This window comes from Equus asinus, chromosome 25 (assembly GCF_041296235.1).
Source record: "Equus asinus isolate D_3611 breed Donkey chromosome 25, EquAss-T2T_v2, whole genome shotgun sequence".
Lineage (NCBI taxonomy): Eukaryota > Metazoa > Chordata > Mammalia > Perissodactyla > Equidae > Equus > Equus asinus.
In genome coordinates this window covers 25494081-25516488 of record NC_091814.1, presented here as the reverse complement: position 1 = coordinate 25516488, position 22408 = coordinate 25494081, and the positions used below count along the sequence as shown (strand labels likewise).

General features: G+C 42.6%; 1 protein-coding gene across 3 annotated transcripts in view; it reads left to right on the top strand.

The window, feature by feature from the left end:
* Positions 1-22408, top strand: part of UCK2 (uridine-cytidine kinase 2) — a 77685-nt gene that overhangs the window by 33672 nt on the left and 21605 nt on the right. For all 3 annotated transcript variants that reach the window (XM_014841149.3, XM_044758800.2, XM_014841151.3), the window contains exon 2: positions 21933-22092. In XM_014841149.3, the coding sequence (XP_014696635.1) occupies positions 21933-22092 (160 nt within the window). The remainder of the gene's footprint in view (positions 1-21932; positions 22093-22408) is intronic.

Genomic DNA, 22408 nt, shown 5'->3' with positions numbered 1-22408 from the left:
CCTTCCCACACTCAAACCCCAAGGAGACTTCCTTTCCTCTTTTGAATGCTGTGCCCTCCCTGCCCTCTTTCCCTTGCCCGGGACAACAGGCCTCTCATTCCCCTGCAGCACCCTCCCCTTTGCCCCCAGTCTCCTTGTGGGTGGCCAGGTCGCACTCTTCTTTGGGTTGCTGTGTGGGGCCAGGGCCATCAGTGTTCATCCCTCACAGCTTTCAGTAGGCTCCCATCACTGTCGTATTTGCTGTGGTGCAGACCCGTCCTCTCCCACAGGAGCCCCGGATTCCTCAGCACCCGCCCAGGCCTTAACTCCATGCGCACTGGTTGAACCGCAGGGCAGATTTGAGCTGTTTGCCCTCTGTCCCACTGTCTGTTTTCAGGCTGTGTTGACCACCTGTCTTGCAGGATGAACTTTTTTTTTTTTTTTAAGATTTTCTTTTTCTCCTTTTTCTCCCCAAAGCCCCCCGGTACATAGTTGTATATTTCGTTGTGGGTCCTTCTAGTTGTGGCATGTGGGACGCCGCCTCAGCGTGGTTTGATGAGCAGTGCCATGTCCGTGCCCAGGATTCGAACCAACGAAACACTGGGCCGCCTGCAGCGGAGCGCGCGAACTTAACCACTCGGCCACGGGGCCAGCCCCAGGATGAACTTTTTAGTTGTTCTTTTTTCCCCACCTTTGCGCCCTCCTTCCTTGGCGTTGTCTCTAAGGCTATACACCACCACGGTTGAGCTGCCTGTTTCTCTAAGTCTTTCCACTGTTGACGAAAGAGGAGGGGACTATGACCGAAGGACTCTGGGTCACCTCCCTGCAATTATGCAGGATGTTAATACAGAGTAAATTCTTAATCTTATATCTTTTCACTCTCTTATTTGTTAGTATCCTTGGGATTGTGATGATAAACTCCAAGAGAGCAGGGACTAAGTCTGCATGATTTGCCTTCAATGCCTAATACTTTACTAGGTGTAAGTAGGTGCTTGAATCTGCTTTTTGTTTAAAAAAAATAAGAAAAAGAAAAGAAAACTTGTCAGCTATAATTTGTGTCTAAGCAGCAGTAAAATGAATTAGCTGTGGTTTGTTGACTGTCTACCACATGCCTATGAGATGGGTGTCCCCTACCTGGCCATCTTATGGATGAAGAAACTGAGGCTAAAGGAAGCTAACCACTTTGCTCAAGGCCACCCAGCCACAGCTGGGTTCAACCTCAGATCTGTGTAACTCAAGCCTATTTTCCCTTCACCCTGCTATCCTGCCTCTAGGGAAATACACACCAATTTTGTGATGCCACTTTTATAATTTCAATAAATTATGTTATCATTTTTAGTAAACTGATTGATAACTATTGAGTGGCCCTTGGGAAATAGAAGGAGTTCTGATAGAGGCCCTCACCATTTTTTACTCTTTAATGATTCCCACTTGAAGGTCCTTGCTTGTTAAAAAGAAAATCCCAAGTCCTCTTAGCTCCTTGGTAGAAATCCTTGATTTCTGAATACTTGACTGAAAACGTAAAAGTCACCTGGTTTGCATTCTCATCGCTTTCTTTGTTCATATGCCTTCTGTCTTCCCTTCCTTTTGAGTAGTCTCAGATGATAAAACTCACGGAAACGAAGCCCTTCCCCTGTGCTCTGAGGTGTGTCTTCCTACTGCGCCACAAACCCTCACTGAAGAGTGAAGCTGTCCTTGCTAAGGCAGCAGGGCCAGGATGCTGCTGCATCCACGTGAGAAAACCCCCTTAGGGCTGTCCTCTGGCCACATCACCACTGCTCAATCTCGGTGCACCAGGCCGTGCTGGATTCACGTGATTGGCAGTACGAGGTCCTTGGGAGTAACAACCCCACCCACCTGGCATCTTGGGGTTCACAGTGTTTCACATAGCCCCTTTTAAGTACCAGCACTTGGGGAAACTTAATTTTAGAGAGAAATGATTGAAAAGTATTCCACGCACCTCTTTGTTTCCCTAAGGAGCAGTTAGTGAATGGAACTGCCGCAGCCTGAGACTTACAGCAGCTTGTCTTACTACTTTAATAGGATAGTCAGGTGGCTGCTGGCTCCTGGCAGCAACTCTCCCTCCACTGACCTCAGAGCCAACCAGGTGAGGTCCAGTTTCAGCTCACAGGTCCAGTGTCATTGCTGAGTGACCTTGACAAGACACTTAAACCCTTAAATGAGAATAAAATAGTGCCGCACAGAGGCGCTCAACGATTGTTAGTTACCTTCCGTTTCACTTGAAATCTGGAGGAGAAGCTTGTTAGATTTGTTTGTAAAAATTGAGAGTAAATGACCTGTAATTGAGGATCTCCTTGTAGAAAAAACAAAGCTTTAGTTAAGTCAGGGACCTTGGTAGGCATTTGGCTGCTTGAAGATAATTTTTACTGTCTGGTTCTTAACTGCCCTCAGGCAGATCTGGAACATAAGAAACGTGTAATTATGTGTGAGCCCATGGGCCCTGGGAAATGAAACCTAGAAACATTGGGATGTCCGTTCGATGGCTCTGTCTTCTTCTGTGCCAGGCACCCAGGCATGCTAGACATCTGCTTTATAGGTTGACCATCAGAGCGATTTATGCACCTGAGGGCTCGTCTCTTGAGGACACACAGAAAATTAGTGGAGCAGAGAGTCTTGGAGTAGAGAAGTCCACAGGGAGGCAGGCAGGTTGTACTGGAGACCAAGCTGCTTTGCCCATTTTCTGTGAGTGGCATGAAGAAAAAACCTTCAGAAGAAACCTAGGTCTCTATCCTTAAGCACCAGCGTTTACTCAGTTGGACTGGTGTTCTTTTTCACTTAAATTTTAGAATTGCTGCAGTACTGTTTTCTCTATTTAATAGATCTTGGGTATTTCATCAGCGGTATATGGGTTAAACGGGCATTAGAAGCCATGCTGAGAACCTGATCCCCACTCATTTGTATGGCAAAATGTGCTCCCACTTTTATGCAGCCGGGGAACTTTTGGGTGGCAATGTGTTTGTAAGTTGGGGACTACTTGTAGGGTATTTTGTAAAGAAGGAGACATCCTTTTTAGGCCAGGGCCTTCCGCAGGCTAAAGGGGAGTCATATTGGAACCAGATGCTAAAAAAGCATGCTCAAAATTAGTTTTGAGCTGAGTATAATTGAACCTGAAAAACCTCAAATAGGGTGTTCTAGAAATGCAGAATGTTAGTAGTGGAGTCATAGAGATCATCTGGTGCTTCGTAATTGCTGGTTTGCAAACTCGTTTGGTCTGTGATGAAGATAAAGATCTCTGAAATGTACTTAGAAAGCATATGTGGTATGTATCAATTATGTATTTGTTAAATGTGCAGTCACACCTTACACGTGTCATAAAAAGTCATGTTTATTCTTTAATAGTTCTTGCCTTATTTTTCCAACAACCAGGTAAGTGACCCCACACAATCAGGGTCCTGGATCTGCCCCCTGTTTTTGTGCATTCTTGGCTTTTGTAGTGGTCAGACTCAATCTGCCAAATAAGAATAGGAAACCACAGAATTTTTTCCGTCTCCACCCAAGCACTACCTGTCCTAATGATAATGGATTTTAGCCTCACCAGAGGACACAGCTTTTCCTCTTAGCAGTCATTTTTAAGGACTATAAATAGAATGATTTTTTTTAAGAAAAAAATAACGTTCCAGAAACAAATGTTTTATTATTTTTATGGGTATTAGCATCTTGTGTATGGGGTTCTGGGTTGGACCTCTTTTCTGCTTGAGCCTTGCCATTTGGTATATAAAAAATAATTAGAGGGGCTGGCCCAGTGGCATAGTGGTTAAGTTCGTGCACTCCACTTCAGCAACCCAAGGTTCATGGGTTTGGATCCCAGGTGTGGACCTAGCACTGCTGATCAAGCCACACTGTGGTGGCACCCCACATTAAAAATAGAGGAAGATTGGCACAGATGTTAGCTCAGCAACAGTCTTCGTCAAGCAAAAAGAGGAAGATTGGCAACAGATGTTAGCTCAGGGCCAATCTTCCTCACCAAAAAAGTAAAAAAATAAATGGAGTAGTATAAAGAAGGAAAAAATGACTTATACTTCCTTCACCCAAACCTAACCATTGTTAAAACTGCTATGTTTCTCTTTGAACTTTAATATATATGCATCCGTGGAACTTATTTTTGGTTTTGGACACAATTGAGAAAAAAATATAGTTTTGTATCTTAATTTTTTAAACTTAATGTACCCTGAGCATTTCCCCTTATTATCAAATACCCTTTGCCAACATGGCTTGGTAGCTGTTTTATATTTTATATGCATTGTACCAAGACTTACTTAACAACTCCCACTTCCCTCGTTGTTGACTGTGTGGGTTGTCATCATCTTTTTTGCAGTGATGAACATCTTCATAAAATTTTTGCTTCTCTTTATTTCCTTAGGATAAATTCCCAGAAGTCAAATTATTGGTTAAAAGGATGAACACTTTTCATACTCTTGCCAAATCGGTGGGCAAAATCCTTGGTGCTTGCTGTGGGCAGCGCTGTGAGTAGTTTTCTGGGAGAGCTGGGACCCAGACCCAGTGTGTTGCTGGGGTGGCAATGCAGTCAGGCTCCCCCAGCAGGCACGGCAAGTACAGCACTGAGAGCCACAGTAGAAAAGGCTAGAAAAACTGTTGTTCCTAACTGTTTTTGCTCTTGCTTTCTTTGGGCGGAAAGGTCAACTGGTGTTTTTTCTCATTCAGCCTGTTGATATCTTCCTTAGGTTTTTCTGACTCTCCATTCCGTTTCACTAGGCTGCTCTTTAAACGAAGCGTCTGCCTTGAGAAGACAGGAAAGGTGCTCTGAAATAAACACACCCCTGCTCACAGCCAAGGACCCCATGAGAATGCTTGGAAAAGGGAGGGGGATGGTGAACACGGTAACTAATTACAGAGCGCTCACTTAACCAGCCTTGACTCCCATCAGGAGTGACAGAACCCATGTCAAGACTCTTGATTCTCTGAAGGGGTGAGACCAAGCCTAATGCTTTCCAGCTGCTTAGCAGAAACATCTCATTCTATCTAGTTCTCCTTCACTACCTTGGGGGTTGGTGTGTAGCTAGAAACTGAGCAAGGGCTGCGGAAATCTGAGCCCTTGGCTGGTGTGGGGAGTAGGGGGAGGAGGAAAAGGAGGAACAGGGAGCAAAGGTACTTTCAAAAGAGCAATCTTTGAAGGCTTCCTGGAAGAGGAAGTTAACTCTGGGAGTTTGGAGTCTATGCCGTGCTTTTAGCCTGTACCAGGAAGTAAGCTGTGAAGAGCTTGGCTTGAAGTCAATAACTAGTAAAACAAGCTATTGATTTTTTTTAAAAAGTATTTCTTAATGAGGGAATTGATTTCTATAAGTGAGAAAAGGGTTCTATAACAAGGTCTCCCTGCCCCCATCATGGTTCCGGATGCTGAACCTGAACCTGGAGGAAGGACATCTTGGTTTTAGAGACTCTACCTGAGAAATGTGACTTAGGCTCAGTATGCTTTTATTGAGTTCGTAGACTGGGATAGGTGTGCGAAGATTACTGAGATAAGATCCTTGCCCTTGATTTATGTGGTTTAGTGGTGGAGAGGAGAGTAGTAATAACATAGATAACTTTTTTATTGTGGTAGAATATACATAACATAAAATTTACCACTTGAACCATTTTTAAGTGTGTGTGGCATTAAGTACACTGAGACATTGTTGCACAGCTTTCATCTCCATTCATCTCCAGAACGTTTTCCATTTTCTCCAACTTAAGCTCTGTACTCATTGAACAATAACACCCCCCCCCCCAACCCCGCTCCCGCCCCAGCCCCTGGTAGCCATCATTCTACTTTCTCTGAATTTGACTATTCTAGGAACTTCATATAAGTGGAATTGTGCAGTATTTATTCTTTAGTGATTGGCTTATTTCCTTTGGCTTAATTCCTTGAGGAGTTATCTCAAGTACATTTATGTCGTAGCGTGTGTCAGAACTTCCTTTTTAAGGGTAAATAGATGTTGCATTGTTCCTTCTTTCAATTCTTTAGGGTATATACCTAGAAGTGGAATTGCTGGATCATATGGCAATTCTATGTTGAATTTTTAGGAATTGCCGTCCTGTTTTCCACAGTGGCTGCACCATTTTACATTCCCACCAACAGTGCACGGGGTTCCAATTTTTTTGACATCCTCAATCACCCTTATTGTTTTCTGTGGGTTTTTTTTCCCTTCTGTTAATAGCCATCTTAATGGGTATGAAGAGGTATCTCATTGTGGTTTTGATTTGCGTTTCCCTAATGATCAGTAATTTTGAAGATCTTTTCATGTACTTATTGGCCATTTATATATCTTTGGAGAAATGTCTGTTCAAATCTTTTGCCCATTTTTTAATCAGGTTTCTGTTGTTGTTGAGTTGTAGGAATTTTTTACGTATTCTGGATACCAGTCCCTTATCAGATAATGTGATTCGCAAACATTTTCTCCCATTCCTTAGATGGCTTTTTTAACTCTGTTGATAGTGTGCTTTGATGCACAGAAGTTTTTGATTTTGATGAAGTCCGTCTTATTTATTTTTTCTTTTATTGTCTGTGCTTTTGGTATCATATCCAACAAATCATCACCAAATCCAATGTCACGATGCTTTCCTCCTATGTTTTCTTCTAAGAGTTTTATAGTTTCAGCTCTTACATGTAGGGCTTTGATCCATATGAGTTAATTTTTGTATCTTGTGTAAGGTAAGGTTCCAGTTTATTCTTTTTGCATGTGGGTATCCAGTTTACCCAGTACAATTTGTTGAAAGATAATGTTACCATATGAAAGAAGATGCTTAGCTGCTGTTCACAGGAGTTACTGAGCTGCAGTGTCTGGCAAGAGGGTTCTGTTTGAATGATGTGGGAGGAAGAGATTCAAGCCTCCATTTCATTATGGAGAGACAGCACACTGGAAGCTTCCCTGAGGGGACTTTCTGTGTATGATTTCCTAGAAATCTCCCGAAGCCATTTCAAGTGAGATGGAGGGAAGGAGAAGGAAATTATCAAGGTAGGATTAGAAACATGGTATTTAATATGCTTCTTAATTTCCTGTCTTCAATTATATATGTATTATTTATTGAAGGCTTCTTTGGACTGACATTGCCCACTAGTTTTTAATTTGTGGCAATTTTTGGTGTGTATATGTGTGTGCTTATTTTTGCTATTTTTCATGGTAGGGAGAGACAGGATTTCACACTCCTAAAAGAATACCCTGCATGAGGTGGGAAAATATACCTGTGTTTTAAAGAAAGATAACTTTAGCAATGGCCTTCACCTATGATGTCCTCCAAACTTGCTGCAGATTTCTGCTCTTAAAGTGGTGCCACAAGCCTGATCCCTTAGCACGTGTGCAGCTGTGGGCCAGAGGGTTGAAAGCAGATCCTGTGTCTCTTTCCGGATGAATTCCAGAGGGACACAGCTGCAGGTTTTTCTGTAACTCTTTGTATGTGCACAGGAAGTTCCATACAAGCCACTCCGTTAGATCTCATTTCCTCTCAGTTGTTTCCCCTCTGCTCCCTCGGTATCTGGCCTGTAGGTTCAGGGTTCAGAGAGCTGCTGGATTGGTGCCCTCTTGTGGTTCTCCTTTGATCTGGTTGGGATCTTGGGAGATGAAGGCAAAGAAAGGGTGAGAGAGGGTCACTAAGGGAAAGAAAACTTAGGGGAATTTATTATAAATTTCTGTGTGATGAAGTTTTTTTCTAAATATAATAAAAAGTATTACAAAATCAACTTAACTAAATAATAAAAAATTTTCTTCAGGAAACATCAGTTTAAAGTAAAAAGACAGTTAACTGCAAAGAATATTTGTGTTACAAATGAGAAATGGCTAGTTTTCTTAATATATAAAGAGCTTTTATAAATCAATAAGAAAAGACCTGTAACTCAACAGAGAAGTGAGGATGGGATATCAACAGACTGGTTTCAGAAAAAGAAAACACACTTTTAGGTGTGTAAAAGATGTTTATCCTCACTTAAAATAGGAAGATAAATTAGATAGCATTATGTTAGATACCATTAAGAGTATGAGGAAATAGGTATATGTACACTATTGATAGTGTGGGCTATCTGGGCTTATGTATGGAAATATAAAAAAAAAATTCTTTGCCCAAGCAAATCTACTATAGAAATTTATCCTACAGATAGATACATATGCCCATAAATAAAGTTATTTTAGAAAAAGCTGAGCACAATTTAAATGTCCATCAGTGGAAGTATTAGCTGTGGTTCCTTCATAAATGGGATACTATGAAGCCCTTAAAAAGGAGGTGGTCTTAAATGTACTAAGGGGATAATCCTCAAAATACATAAGTGAATGAAGGTACAGACAGCATTGTGTTAGTGTTTCAAAAGTTTATACACGCTCATGTTTTTATATGCAATGACCAACAACCTCTGAAAGGATGTGCATGAAACTGAAAACACTGGCTGCCAAGAAGTAGTCAGAAAGGTGGTTGGGATGTAGGATGGGACGGGGATAGACTTTGTACTCTCTGCTATTTTGTACCTTTTAAATTTTGTACCATGGTGGAGATATTGCCAGTCAAAAAGCTAACTACCTTGAAAAGGGTAATAGAGAGAAGTAAGTAGAAAAACCAAAGTAAGAACTGCAAAAAAAGAAACCCAGAATTTCAGCTCAGGTTTTAAGATCATGAAGATTTAACAATGAAGCTGGGACAAATTGCAGAATTCTGAGCAAGAGCGAGAGAGATGTAGGGGTTTTTTTGTAGAATTTTATAGATGTGAAGAAAAAAAAAAAGAGTGGGCAAGAATCATGAGGAAGTCTTCAACTTGAGTACAAAATCAAAAGCTTCCAACTGGTTGTTTCCAGGAAATCTTTGCCTAAATGAAAATTTGACGGGTCTTAGAGCAGAGAATAATTTTTACTGAAAATGTACTTTGTGTTAGCCAGTGCCCGTTAACACCTAGAGCCCACTTGTAGAGTGGATATCCTTCCTCACAGTTTGTGACAGGGACAGTAAGGTCTGAGAGGTTGAGCTGCCCGAGATAAAAGGGGTGGGTGTGATAGAGTCAGGAATCAAGCCGGGTCCTGTGAGCCTAGCCTGGTTCTGGAGGACCCATTTTTTGCTTTTTAAAACGTTGTGGTAAGTGTGTAATTTTCATCCATCTTGCTTTTTTTTTAAAAAAAATCTATCTTGTCCAGAAATTTGTTGGGCATTTCTATCAAAACATAAAAGCTCTGTAGAATGGCACTTTTATACATCGGCAGCCTAGCAATTGCTACTCATTTTGAAGACCCTGAAGCACATTGCTGGATCTGGAAGCAACTTCTTGGTTACCAAGGAAACAGGAGATTAAGTCCACTGCTCAGTGTAGTTTTACTTATAAGTATAGTTGAAGTCTTTAAAAATTGGTTGAGTCTGTTGAGAATGTCTGATAATTATTAACCAGGACATTTGATGCAGTAGACACTCCGATAATGCCAGCTAGCCATAGTGTACTATGAGAGCAAACACACACCAGGGAAGGTTCTGCGGGAAAAGATTATAAAATGAGATGATACATCCTTATGACATAGATCCTCTGGAAGAAGGAAAACACTGTGTCCAGGGGTATACATAAGTAGAAGTTGAAGAAAGTGCTCACATCCTCTGTAATTAAAAAGGGAGAGAAATTGAACACACCCCTTAAAAAATGACAGGTTTATTCGTTTCCTAGGGCTGCAGTAACAAATTTCCATGAACCTGCTGGCTTAAAACAACAGAAATTTATTCTCTTACAGTTCTGGAGGCCAGAAATCCAAAATCTAGGTGTTTGGCAGCGTTGGTTCCTTCTGGAAGCTCTGAAGGAAAATCCATTCTGTGCTTCTCTCCTAGCTTCTTGTGAAGTTCCTTGGCTTATAGATCCATGGCTCTAATCTCTGCCTCCATTTTCACATGACGGTTCCCCCGTGTCTCTGTATTTTCTCCTTTTCTGTTTCTTATAAGGACGTTAGTCATTGGCTTTAAGGTCCACCCTATTCCAGGATGATCTCGTCTCAAGATCTTTAAACTTAGTTACGTCTGCAAAGACCTTTGTTCCAAATAAGGGCACATTCTGAGGTTCCCGGAGTTGGGTCATAGTCATATCTCTTTGGGGTCCGTAATGCAACCCGTGACAGTCTGTTCTCCCCTTCTCAACCCAAATTCATGTCTGTCCTACATACAAAATACATTCACGCCATATCAATTAATTATTAATTGACAGTGGTTTGTGAGGAGAAAAGAATTTTGAAAGGTGAGAGGTTGAATTTCTGGTACTAAATAAAGGACAAAGCGCAGAAGATAGATGGTCATTGATCTTTTTTTTTTTTTTTTAAGATTTTATTTTTTCCTTTTTCTCCCCAAAGCCCCCCGGTACATAGTTGTGTATTTTTCGTTGTGGGTTCTTCTAGTTGTGGCATGTGGGACGCTGCCTCAGCGTGGTCTGATGAGCAGTGCCATGTCCGCGCCCAGGATTCGAACTAACGAAACACTGGGCCGCCTGCAGCGGAGCGCGCGAACTTAACCACTCTGCCATGGGGCCAGCCCCGGTCATTGATCTTTTTTTTAGATAAATTTTTGAGGGGATAATTATAGATTTACATACAGTTGTAAGAAATCATACAGAGAGATCCCATGTATCCTTTACTCAGTTTCCCCAATGGTAATATCTTGCAAAACACAACCAGGGTATTGTCATTGGTAAAGGAAAGCTACAGAGTCTTCCCGTCACCACAGCATCCCTCCCTCCCTCATGTTGCCCTTTCTTAGCTGCCTCTGCCTTCTCTCACCACAGCCATTCCCCCCTCACCCTAATCCTCATCAACCACTAACATGTTCTCCATTACCATAATTTTGTCATTTCTAAAACGTTATGTAAATGGAATCATACAGTATGTAACTTTTTAGGATTGCCTTTTTTCCCCCCTTAGCACAAGTATCTGGAGTTTCATACAGGTAGTAGTTGGTTCCTTTTAATTGCTCAGTAGTGTTCCATGGGATGGATGCATTATAATTTGTTTAACCACTTACCCATGAAAGAGCATCTGGATGGTTTCCAATTTTGGCCTATTATGAACGAAGCTTCTAGGAACATTTGTGAACATGTTTTCATTTCTCTTGGATAAGTGCCCAGGAGTACATTGCAGGATCATATATGGTAGTTGCGTGTTTAGTTTTTAAAGAAAGTGCCAAATTGTTTTCCTGAGTAAATGAACCATCTGCATTTCCACCAGCAGTGTATGAGTGATCATTTTCTCCCCGTTGTCACCAGCATTTAGTGTTGTTGCTATTATTTTATTTTAGCTATTCTGATAGGTGTATGGTGACATGACATCCTGGTTTTAATTTCCATTTCCCTAATCGCGAATGATGTTCAGCATCTTTCCGTGTGCTTATTCGCCATCTGTATACCCTCTTGGGTGAAATGCCTCTTCATGTCTGTGCCCATATTCTAATTGGATTGTTTGGTTTTTTACTGTTGTTTTGAGAATTCTTATATATATTTCTAGGTACCCGTCCTTTATTAGATATGTGTTTTGCAAGTATTTTCTCCCAGTCTGTAGCTTTTCTTTTCATCCTCTTAAGAGAGAATGTTTTACAGAGCACATTTTAGTTGTGATGAAATTGAGTTTCTCCACTTTCCCTTTTATGGACTAAGCTTTTGGTGTTAAGTCTGAGAAATCCTTGCCAAGCACTAGATCCTGAAGACTCTCTCCTATGTTTTTCCCTAATAAGTTTTATAGTTTTATGTTTTGCATAAGCCTGTGATCCATTCTGAGTTAATTTTTGTAGAAGGTATGAGGTTTAGGTCAAGGTTCATTCTTTTGGGCTACCAGTGTCCCATCGCTCCAGCACCATTTCTTACAAAGGCTGTCCTTCCTCCATTGAATTGCGTTTGTGCCTTTGTCAAATCACTTGGACATATTTGTATGGGTCTGAAACTAAAGTTTGGCCTGTATTTAATGATAGTTCATTCAGTTTCACAAATTAGTAAAAAAAAAAAAATACCGTTCTCTATAAAGGCTATTTGCTCTAACTCCTTTTATTTGCCAACAGTAGATTAGCCCTAAAATTTGATGACTTTCAGTGCGGTCAACTCCTCATCCTTTATAGAGTAACATGTTCTGTGTAGCTTTGGGAGTCCTTTTATTTATTTTTTTGATTCCAGAGGAATTTGAAGACTTAGGAGGTGGTGACGGAGGAGGAATCTGTCAAAATCTAGAAGGAACAACTCAAGGGAATTGAGTCTGCTGAGAGGGGATCTGAACCCTTTCTTCAAATGCTGTGAGGAATAAATAGCAAATTGAGTTTTCCAAGGCAATGAAAGAGACTTTCAAAAAGAAGGGAAGTGGGTGCTGGGCACATGCTTTTGGTTTCCTCCCATGCTGCTCTATAGTTAGATGTGGGTGCTGGAGGAGACCTAAGAGGAAATTAAAAGAAAAAAAAATCTTTTGATAGCCAGATAGTCTGACTTCTGGTTTTCGACAGTTTGGATAAGGATTGCTGGAGGAGAAGAGTTAACTCAAACGTACTTTGTACAACAAAGCACAGTTGTGCTGTTAGGGCCACGTTAAATGTTTACCCATGTGTGGCCTTCAATTTGCAAAGATTCAGCGGAGGATCCAGCTGGCATATTGTGCTCTGCTTTATCCATTCATTTTTTTAAAAAACAGAGGGAAAGTCAACTTTCTTTTTGTCTCTCTCCCCCAGAAGGACTTGGCGTCCTGGGCCCTAGTTTCTGTAATAGGCATATTATCCTTGCTCGGGAAGCCAGACTGCAGCAAGTGGATGGGTTTTGGTGTGCCTCGTCCAAAGATGTCCTCCTCTTTTCCTAGGATAAGTGGTTCAGGTTGCTGGGGCTTAACTTGCCTCCTAACCCTCAAGAAAAAAAGGGGAAGTCAATAGACCCAAGCTCCCTTGCACCCATGAGGCCGTAGGAATCAACCCTCCAGCAGGCCTCCTTGCTTCTACCTTTCGAGAGGGCTTCATAAGCAGCAGTTTCATCAAAGCTAGCAGTAAGCCTAGATGCCTTCCGTTTTTTGGGAGTATGTGTGTGCTACCTTTTTATGTTTGTCCTGTGGGAAATACAGAGAAGTAGCCACAAATTCCTTATTCGGGCTCAGAATCAGCAAGAGGAGGCTGAAATCAGCCATTGTTTTATACTGAGTAATTTTAATCCCTTTGGGAGGCCTGTATTGCCACAGAGTCCAGGCACAGTTCTGTCTCGTGGGACATTTTGCCTTTGTTTGGTGGTAGCTGTTAACCAGGCTGAGGGTGAAATGAGAATTTGGCTTCACCTGAGGAGTATGGGCACCCACCCCGCCTTTTCTTGTTAAGATGATATAGAAGAAATACAGTAATTTTCATTTTTGACCAATTTGCCGTCCTGATTCCCCCCTCCTGTTTACTCATATCTTCTACACGATTTCAGTCACGGTATATGCTCCAGTTTCTGTTCTCTCTTTTCTGCTTACACTTTTGCTCATATTCCTGTAACCTTCACTGATCTCATTGTAAGTCTCTTACTTGCTGAAAGGGTAGGAATGTTGCTATGATTCTTACTCGGTACTGCTTTCTAAAAGGGTATCACCACCTCACAACGCACCAGCCAGTAAGAGCGCATCTGTTTCACTGTGGTGAGGTTTTAGAGTTTGCTCATTTCTGTCCCCAGACATCTACTTGGGTTCGCCTGTTTCCCAGAGCATCAGTCCCAGCCCCCTTTAGCATGTGCCATTTCCTACCAAAGACCGAATTGTAGGGGATCAGAAGTGACTTGTCATAGCCCTTTTCCTAGTAAAATATTTATCAGAAAATTAACTTCTAAGGAGGTCCAACAAGCCTGGGCTCTGCGGGGCCCACGGGGAGGAAATTGCAGAGTTCTGCTGAGAATGTTTTGCTCCTGGCAGCTCCTGTGTCTCCAGTGTTGGCATGACGCCCGTGTTTGTAGGGTGATTGTGGCTCTTGGAAAGAGAAGAGGTTTTCATCCCCTTCTGACAGTGTGGCGAGGCAAGGCCGTGTGTGTAGTTGTTAAGAGCGTGCATGCTGAAGCCAGCCTGCCTGAGTTTGAAGACTGGTTCAGCTGCTTTCTAGCTGTGTGATCTCGGACCAAGTCACTCAGCTTACTTCTCTGTGCCTCCATTTCCTTCTGTGTAAAATGGGCGTAATAAGAACACCCACCTCACAGAGTTGGTTTGAGGATTAAATAATGTAGGACATATAAAGTCTTAGAACAGTTCCTGGCAGATGGTGTATTCTGTGTGTTAGCTGTTCGCTATTTGTCATCCCTCAGTTGACTCTAAACCTGTTTAGCTCCGTGAGTATGTGCTCTTTGAGACGGTTTCTCAGTAAGTGCTCATGACTCTAAAGAGAGCAGAGCCAAACATGTAATTTTACAAACCCAGACGCGAATTTTTAAAATGCCTTTGCTAGGAATAGAGCTTAATGAGCTTGCCAATTCACCGAAAAGTCCTGGCAGTGTGTTGATGTTGGTGACTGTTGATCAACCAGACTTTTTCTCGGATGCCGTCTAACATCTGGGTTTTTCTAGGCCGGACAACCTTTGTGGCACCAGCATATGGATCAGGGATTAACACTGAGAGCTTCTACTCTGAGGAATTTTTTATCGAGCGTTTATAATCTTCAGGGTCTCCCCCTCCTGGGGACTGCTTCCTCTCTAGAGAGCTTGGCCTGCAGCACAAGCAAGGTGCTGAAAGGTGGGGAGGATGTTTCATCTTGTGCTGACACATCAGGGTAAATACATAGAGGCTGGCAGGTGGCAGAGAGGTGCCCAGTCATCTGGGGATACTGGTCCGGGAAAATGCGCCTCACCTCGCTGTTTAAAACTCACGTGGAAATATCTTGGCTGAGGAGATGCTTGTGGCACCGAATAAGACAGCCTCCTGGACCAGGAGAGGAGGATTACCCCAGCTTTTAAGAGAACATTTACACTGAGGTATACTGGGTATGTGGATGTTGACATTAGTATTAAGATCATTTTAGTTGAAAGTGACAGAATACCTCAAACAATAAGGTTTAAACAAAATAGTTTACCTCACTCTTATTCCTGTCTCAGTTCTATGATTGAGTCTGTGGCTTCTTTATTTAGTTGTTCCACTCCCCTTAGTTAGCATGATATTGATGCTGCAAAGTGGCTGCTTGAGCTCCATTCATCAAATCTTCATTCCAGCCAACAGGAAGAAGACAGTCAAAATGGGATCCTTACAGGAAGCTCCCACGTCACACTTGTGCTTATTTAATTGGCCAGAACTTAGGACAGTTAAAACAAGCTGCAAGGGAGGCTGCAGAATGTCAGCATGTGCCTCGCTAAAACTCAGGGACTGAGATTTGGGTATACAACTCCCTGTCTCTGCCTGAGTATGTTACTTACTTTAGGATGGAATCAAGGCTGATGCTAAGGATGAGCAAGGCAAGCTGTCATTTTGAAATTCCAGGTCTGAAAGAAAAAGAGGATGGCTAGGTCAATTCAGACATTTCCTGTGGTAATCCCTTCAACACACATTTGAGTGAGCTTCCCAGGGGCTGCGTCCTGCCAGGCCCTGGGAATAAAAGCTGAGTCACAGCTGGTCCCTCTGCTTAACTTGTGGCTGCTTTTTGGCATCTAAGACCCTTTTATGACATAGCAATGTAGTGAGTGTCTGATTTAGATCTTATTTGTGGGTGTGTGTGTTGGTGGTAATTGTATTGTAATTTAGCAATGGGTTCTGGGGTCATCCATGGCCCTAAGACTGGATAGCCTTACAGATAGTCCCGGGGAAGCATGGAGTGACACCTTCTTATTGGCTGCTACACTGTCAGTCGATTTGATCCAGAGGGGAGTCAAGTTTTGGCTTTGTTCTGTCTCCCCCAGGGCAAATTTACTGGTGCCTTGGTTTTCTCATGCCTGTAAATTGAGCTTCAGAGCTGGTGGGGAGCCATCCCTGCCCCCAAAGGGGTGATGTGATGTCACATCGGAGGGCCTGCTGGGCCCCATGTAAGTTAGTGGTGATTCTTACTTAATGATAGTGACGGGGAAAGCCACTGTCAAGAGTAATTGAGGTGACTTGCGCACAGTCCCAGAGTGAAGGAGCTGGATGGAGTCTTCCTGCCCGAAGAGGCTAATTGTCGGGCTTTCCTGCCCTATTAGCTGCTGGGTGGTGAGTTCAGGGCAGGTGTTAATGGATGTCCACAACCCATAGGGAAGGGTGGGGAGGAAGGGATGAATCGATGTGCTTCACCTGGAGCTGGCTGGTTGTTGTGAGCCCTGGGCTGTGCAGTTGCTAGATTTTCCTCCCTCTGAACAGCCCTCTGATCTGAAGCAGCTCTCAGAGTGGGACAGATGACTTGATGGGATTCTGAAATGGTGGGCGGATAGCCCTTGGCCCTGTACTCTTCTGTAGAGTTGCCCATGAGAAATACCAGCGTGTTCTCCTTGAGACACCCAGCGTGAAGCTACTCTGAGCTGTCCAGCTTGGGCTCTGTCCAGGTTCTCAGCAGTTCGGTGTTGGGGTGGAGGGTTCTTAACAAAGAGGCTGTCAGAGCTCAATTGCCCTGTTTGTTTTACTCATTCAGCAATATTGGACCTGGACGAGAGGTCTTAAGAATTAGATCCTGGAAGACACACACACTAGAAATAGCACACTAAGGGGCTGGCCTGGTGGCACAGCAGTTAAGTTCACATGTTCCACTTTAGTGGCCCAGGGTTTGCCGGTTTGGATCCTGGGTGCAGACCTAAGCACTGTTCATCAAGCCATGCTGTGGCAGGCATCCCACATATAAAGTAGAGGAAGATGGGCATGGATGTTAGCTCAGGGCCAGTCTTCCTCAGCAAAAAAGAGGAGGATTGGTGGCAGATGTTAGCTCAGGGCTAATCTTCCTCAAAAAAAAAGAAAAAAAAGAAACAGCACACTCATGGTGTTCTGGGCTGTCTGAGCCACCTCCTATGTGAGAATCGTTTTAGAAAAATATACTTCCAATCGCAATGTAGGAACCTGTGCAGACTCAACAGCTGCCCTGTTGGAAACCACAAGCTTGTAGGGCCTGTGGAGTAGCAGTTGACCGTTCCTGGGGCTTCCCGAATGGGAAGTGTCTCTGAGAAAGGAATCTGGCACATTGTCCAGCACATCTGGTGGACTGGCCTGATTATGAAGTTGAATGTTGGCCTGGTCACAGAATCACAGCACTGGAAGGAATCTTAAAGTCATTGTGGGTTGTTTCCCATCACCAGAGATGCTTATCAGATTTAGTCCTACAGGTTTTTCTTCAGAGAATTCTCTGGGCCCCCAGAATTACTGGCTCCCAACACGTGGATTCTTATGAACATAATCCAGATTTAGGTTCCAAATACCTTCAACATTTGTGTGTGTGTGTACGTACTTCCGGCGTCCTTTTTTTTTTTAATAAAGATTTTATTTTTCCTTTTTCTTCCCAAAGCCCCCTGGTACATAGTTGTATATTTTTAGTTGTGGATCCTTGCAGTTGTGGCACGTGGGACGCCACCTCAGCATGGCTTGACGCCATGTCCAAGTCCAGGATCTGAACCAGCGAAACCCTGGGCTGCCACAGCAGAGCGGGCGAACTTAACCACTCGGCCGCAGGGCCGGCCCTGAGCTTTTGAATATACAAATTACTTGCCTACCTTTAGTTATATGAAAGTCAATGAAATTTAATGTAAATGTTGACTTTAATGTTGCAGTGGGACAAAACAGTATTATATTTCTAACCAGTTTCCTCCATGTCTCCTTCTGCCATCATCGTTCTCCAGAAGTGGAGTAAGTTTATGGAGACTATTGGAGATGCTGCAAAAGCTGCTTCAGTTCTGGAAGAGTGAAAAGAACTGTGCATTTGGAATTAGAAGGTCTGTGGTTTGAGATTCAGCTCTGTGACCTCGAGCAAGTCATTTAACGTGATTGATTCTCTAAGCTTCAGTTTCCTCATTGGGAGAAAAAAAGATAAAATAATAACATCTTGTTGTAATGGAATTAAATGAGCATAATGTCTTCAAAATGCCATACAAATGAAGAAATTGTAAATCACCTTCACTGATTCTTCAGTATGATCTTTTTCCCTCTCTTTTTCTAAAGATGACCTCATATTGACCTGGTCTTAACATTGTATGCAGACAGCAACCCACAGTCCTAGCTGGCTTATCCCCCCACCCTGCTTTAAAATAATGTACTGGAAGTGGCAGGAACAGAATATATTCTGGATGCATTGCTCTAAATATGGAGATATTCTGCATAATTAAGCTTAGCCCCAGCTCCAGTGGGCAGTATCACTTTGCCTGTGAGATGCAGCCGGTAAGAGGGTGGGCTCAGGATGGAGCTGGACTGCTTCAGTTGGGATCCTGGTTCCATTGCCACTTGCCTTGGGCAAGTCATTTAACCTCTCTTCAGCTCAGTCTTCACCATAAGTAGAGTGGGTATATTAATAATTTCCATCAATATGGTTGTAATACATAAATGACATAATTTTAAAATATTGAGCCCAGTACTGAGCACGTAGGAAGAAATTGCCCGTTACATGTGGATTCTGATTATAATAATTATTATTTTTAAGTGTGGTGAAATATACATAACATAAAATTTACCATCTTAACCATCTTTAAGTATATATTTCAGTAGGGTTAAGTATATCCACAATGTTGGGCAACCCATCTCCAGAACTTTTTCATCGTGTAAAACCGAGACTCCATCCATTGAACTCCTCGTTTCCTCCTCCTTCCAGCCCCTGGCAACCTCTAGTCTACTTTGTTTCTATGAATTTGACTCCTCTAGAAACCTCACATAAGTGGGATCAAACGGTATTTGTCTTTTTGTGACTGTAATTATTTTAAGTCTTAGCCCACCATAGCAATTGCACCCTCTCCCATTTTTAGCCTTCTGTAACCTCAGGACTGCCTGCCTTGTCAAACCCTTGTCGTTAATGAATTATTTCCTTCCTTAAGGGAACAGCACGCCTCACAGCTCTATTTCATCCTTTGGAAGAGGGCAGGATTGGAGAAAAGGGAAATGAAAGTGAAGGAGACATGAAAGGAGGGCGCTAAGTAAGGAAAAGGCCATTCGCTCAGGCTGAGTGGAGCCTCTGTAGGGCTCCTTCCTCCCAATCGTGTGAAAATTCTAACAGACGCACCAGTAGAGAGACTAATAGAATTGAACTCCTATGCACCAGATGTCCTGATTCAGTAATTATCTAGATTTTTGGGGGGCCCGTTTTTAACAAGTTTCAGGAAGAAGAAACTACTAGATTAATCTAGAGGCAAGTGTTTCTTTGCTTGTTTGTGCAGCGATGTTTGTCTCCTAAGTGATAAAGTGTTTCTTCTGCCTTGGAACTTCTTACTACCTTTAGGCTGAGGGGAAAAAGAACCAGGATTGTATGATTGTAAGCAAGTCATGTAATTCGGTTTCCACATCTATGGAGGATAGCTCTTGTGACTTCTAAGGGTGGCTGTAACGGGGCGCTTGGCCTAGGGCCTGACACGTAATAAATTGATCAGTGAAAATGTTAGCTTTTGGAGAGGCTGTGTTTGCGGAAAGAAGAAACACCAATCAGGTCCTTGAAAAGATAGGACTGAGACACGGAAGCTGTGAACCAACAAAACAGCTGGACTTTACCCTTGATAAAGAAAGAATTGTGATAAGCACTAACTTTCTAGAATTACACCTATTGTCTGCTGTTTACCCCAATTTTATTGGCCCATTGTATAGGTTCTGTCCTCGGTTGTGCCTGGGTTAAGGAAAATGATTGTCTGCAAAATTAAGTAGTGTAACTTCTTTATATGCTTTTCTCGGGGGCAGTGGTGGGATTATTATTCATATTAAAAAGAAACATGTAGTAGGTTTTAACTACAAATAAAAAATACCATGATTTGAATAACTGGATATCTATATCTGGCTCCCTGAATCCCTCTTTACATTTTTGTTCTTTGGACCTTTAGAAGGAATTCTGTGTACTGGTAAAGGTTACAGGTATAGACTGCACCCTCCTATACCCTTAGGATATAAGAAGTAGATGGAAACTAGGATGGTCCTACATGTCTTTAAAAACTTATGCTTTATATAGTCATGTGTTGCTTAACGAGAACACCTTCTGAGAAATGTGTTGTTAGGTGATTTCGATGTTGTGCGAACACCAAGGAGTGTCCTTACACAGACCTAGATGGCATAGCCTACTACACGCCTAGGGTATACGGTACTAATGTTATGGGACCACTGTGGTATACATGGTCCGTCGTTGACCGAAGTGTCGTTCTGTGGTGCATGACTCTAATTGTATAGAGCCTTTGATTCTGTTTATTATTTTCATTTTTGAATCTAGTTTGAGTTTTACCTTCCAATCATTTTTTATGACATCTCTGCTGTTTCAAAAATCCTAAGTAGTTTTAAATGCTTTTCTCTGTTAATATGCAAAAATGTCAAAAAAAAAGTAGAATAGTTTTCAAATAATTAACAACTGAGTCAAAATATTGTTCCTCTGAAGATCCTTATTCGATTGTGTGTCACAACTTGTACAATAGAACATATTGTACAAAATCGTTTAATTTGCATTGACTAGTGCAACAGGAATGGCCAGTTTCCGTTATGCTTGGACAAATCAAACACACAGCTTTATAAGAATAGTAACTTTTAGGGCCAGCTGTGATGGCCTAGTGGTTGAAGTTCGGCACACTCCACGTTGGTGGCCTGAGTTGACTTCCCAGGTGTGGAACCACGTCATCTGTCTGTCATAGCCGTGCTGTGGCAGCGGCTCACATAGAAGAACTAGAAGGACTTACAACTAGAATATACAGCTATGTACTGGAGCTTTGGGGAGGAAAGAAAAAAAAAAAGAGAGAGGAAGCTTGGCAACAGATCTTACCTCAGGGCGAATCTTTCCCAGCAAAAAAAAAAAAAGGTATTGTTAACTTTTAAAAGTTTCCTGGTTTTTCCCTGTTAAAATCAGTTGGGAAAATAAATGTTATGGTAAGGTTCCTAAGGCTGAGCCCAAGAAACTCTAACTGTGCTAATTTTTTCATCTCTTGTAATTAGGTCAACCAGTTCCATAAGGAGGCTTGGGTTATAGCTTCTAGAGGTTTTGTAATCTGGACATTCTTGTTTTTAAATTAATCCTTGTATCAAGTGAAAAAAAAGGGAACTGTGTTATTTGGTAACTACAATCCTTCACTATCTCATGCTTTTGAGTGCCCTTGTTTTTATACTTTTCCTTTTACAAGGAGTATATGTTATTGGAGATAAAAAGAGGTAGATATGTGTGTTACTAGCAAGGCGACACTAAGCATGTGGGTTTGAGTTCCTTTGGAACTGACGTCTCCACTCTTAGTTGGGATACCCCTACTTGTTTTAGGTATTGATGATGCTTGTGTTCCATGTCACTCCAGCTCTGAAAGTGGTGACACACATCTGTGAAAAGGCCATGTGGTTTACGGTGAGGGTGAAGAAGTCCACGGCCATGGACTAGAGCGGAAGTAACGGAAGTAGGACGAAAGCTGCGACTTTGGCCTTACTGCTGACCAGCTGAGCTCTCTGCTATGGTTTTTGATTCTCTTGATACAGAGAGATGTGGAGGGGCTGAGAGATGTCCCGTGGATGCCCAGTCACTTCATGACCCAGAGGCCCTGTGGCCTATCCGTACATTGTCAATGTGCCCTCTTTCCACTTTCTGCTGCCCTTTTTGTATATCTGTGCCAGGGCACAAGCAGGACAGAATAAATTAGTGTAATCTTTTTATTAGTGGCTTTGGGAAAGGCTTTATGGAAGAGGAGGTAGAAATTACTGCTCCCCTCTCCCTGCCTTTCCTGCAGATACCCAAGAGTAGTACGTTGTGTTAAGGAAGGGGAGGAAGAGTCTTTGGGAGGCCCAGAGTTCCTTCTCAGCAGGTGTATCCTTCTAATCCATCATACAAGATGGCAGCCTTTGGGTTCTTCCTTCTAAAAGCCCTCGCTCAAGCATGCGCTTCAGCTTAGTGACTCTGGACTTCCCCGTATACCTTGGTGTTCTTTTCTCTCCTTGCAGTCTTCCGTCTGTGCTAAGATTGTGCAGCTCCTGGGACAGAATGAGGTGGACTATCGCCAGAAGCAGGTGGTCATCCTGAGCCAGGATAGCTTCTACCGTGTCCTCACTTCAGAGCAGAAGGCCAAAGCCCTGAAGGGCCAGTTCAATTTTGATCACCCGGGTGAGTTGGGGAATTGAAAGAGTATGTGTGTTGGTTGATTGAGGAAGTTGCCTAACCTCTCTGAGTCTGTTTCCCGTCTATAAAACAGAGGACTAATAGGTACCTGCAGGGTTATGGTGGGGCTTATGGGAAGGAAGGAATTTTGCAACACGTCACGTAGTGCTTGGTTCCTTAAATACTGATCGAATCTGCGTCCGAACAAGGGGGGACTCTCTGTGAGCCCTGTTACTCAAGATGGGCCAGACACAGGATAGAACATACACGGCTGGTTCTTCTGCCTGCTCTGATCTGAAGCAGCCTGTGTCACACATTCCCC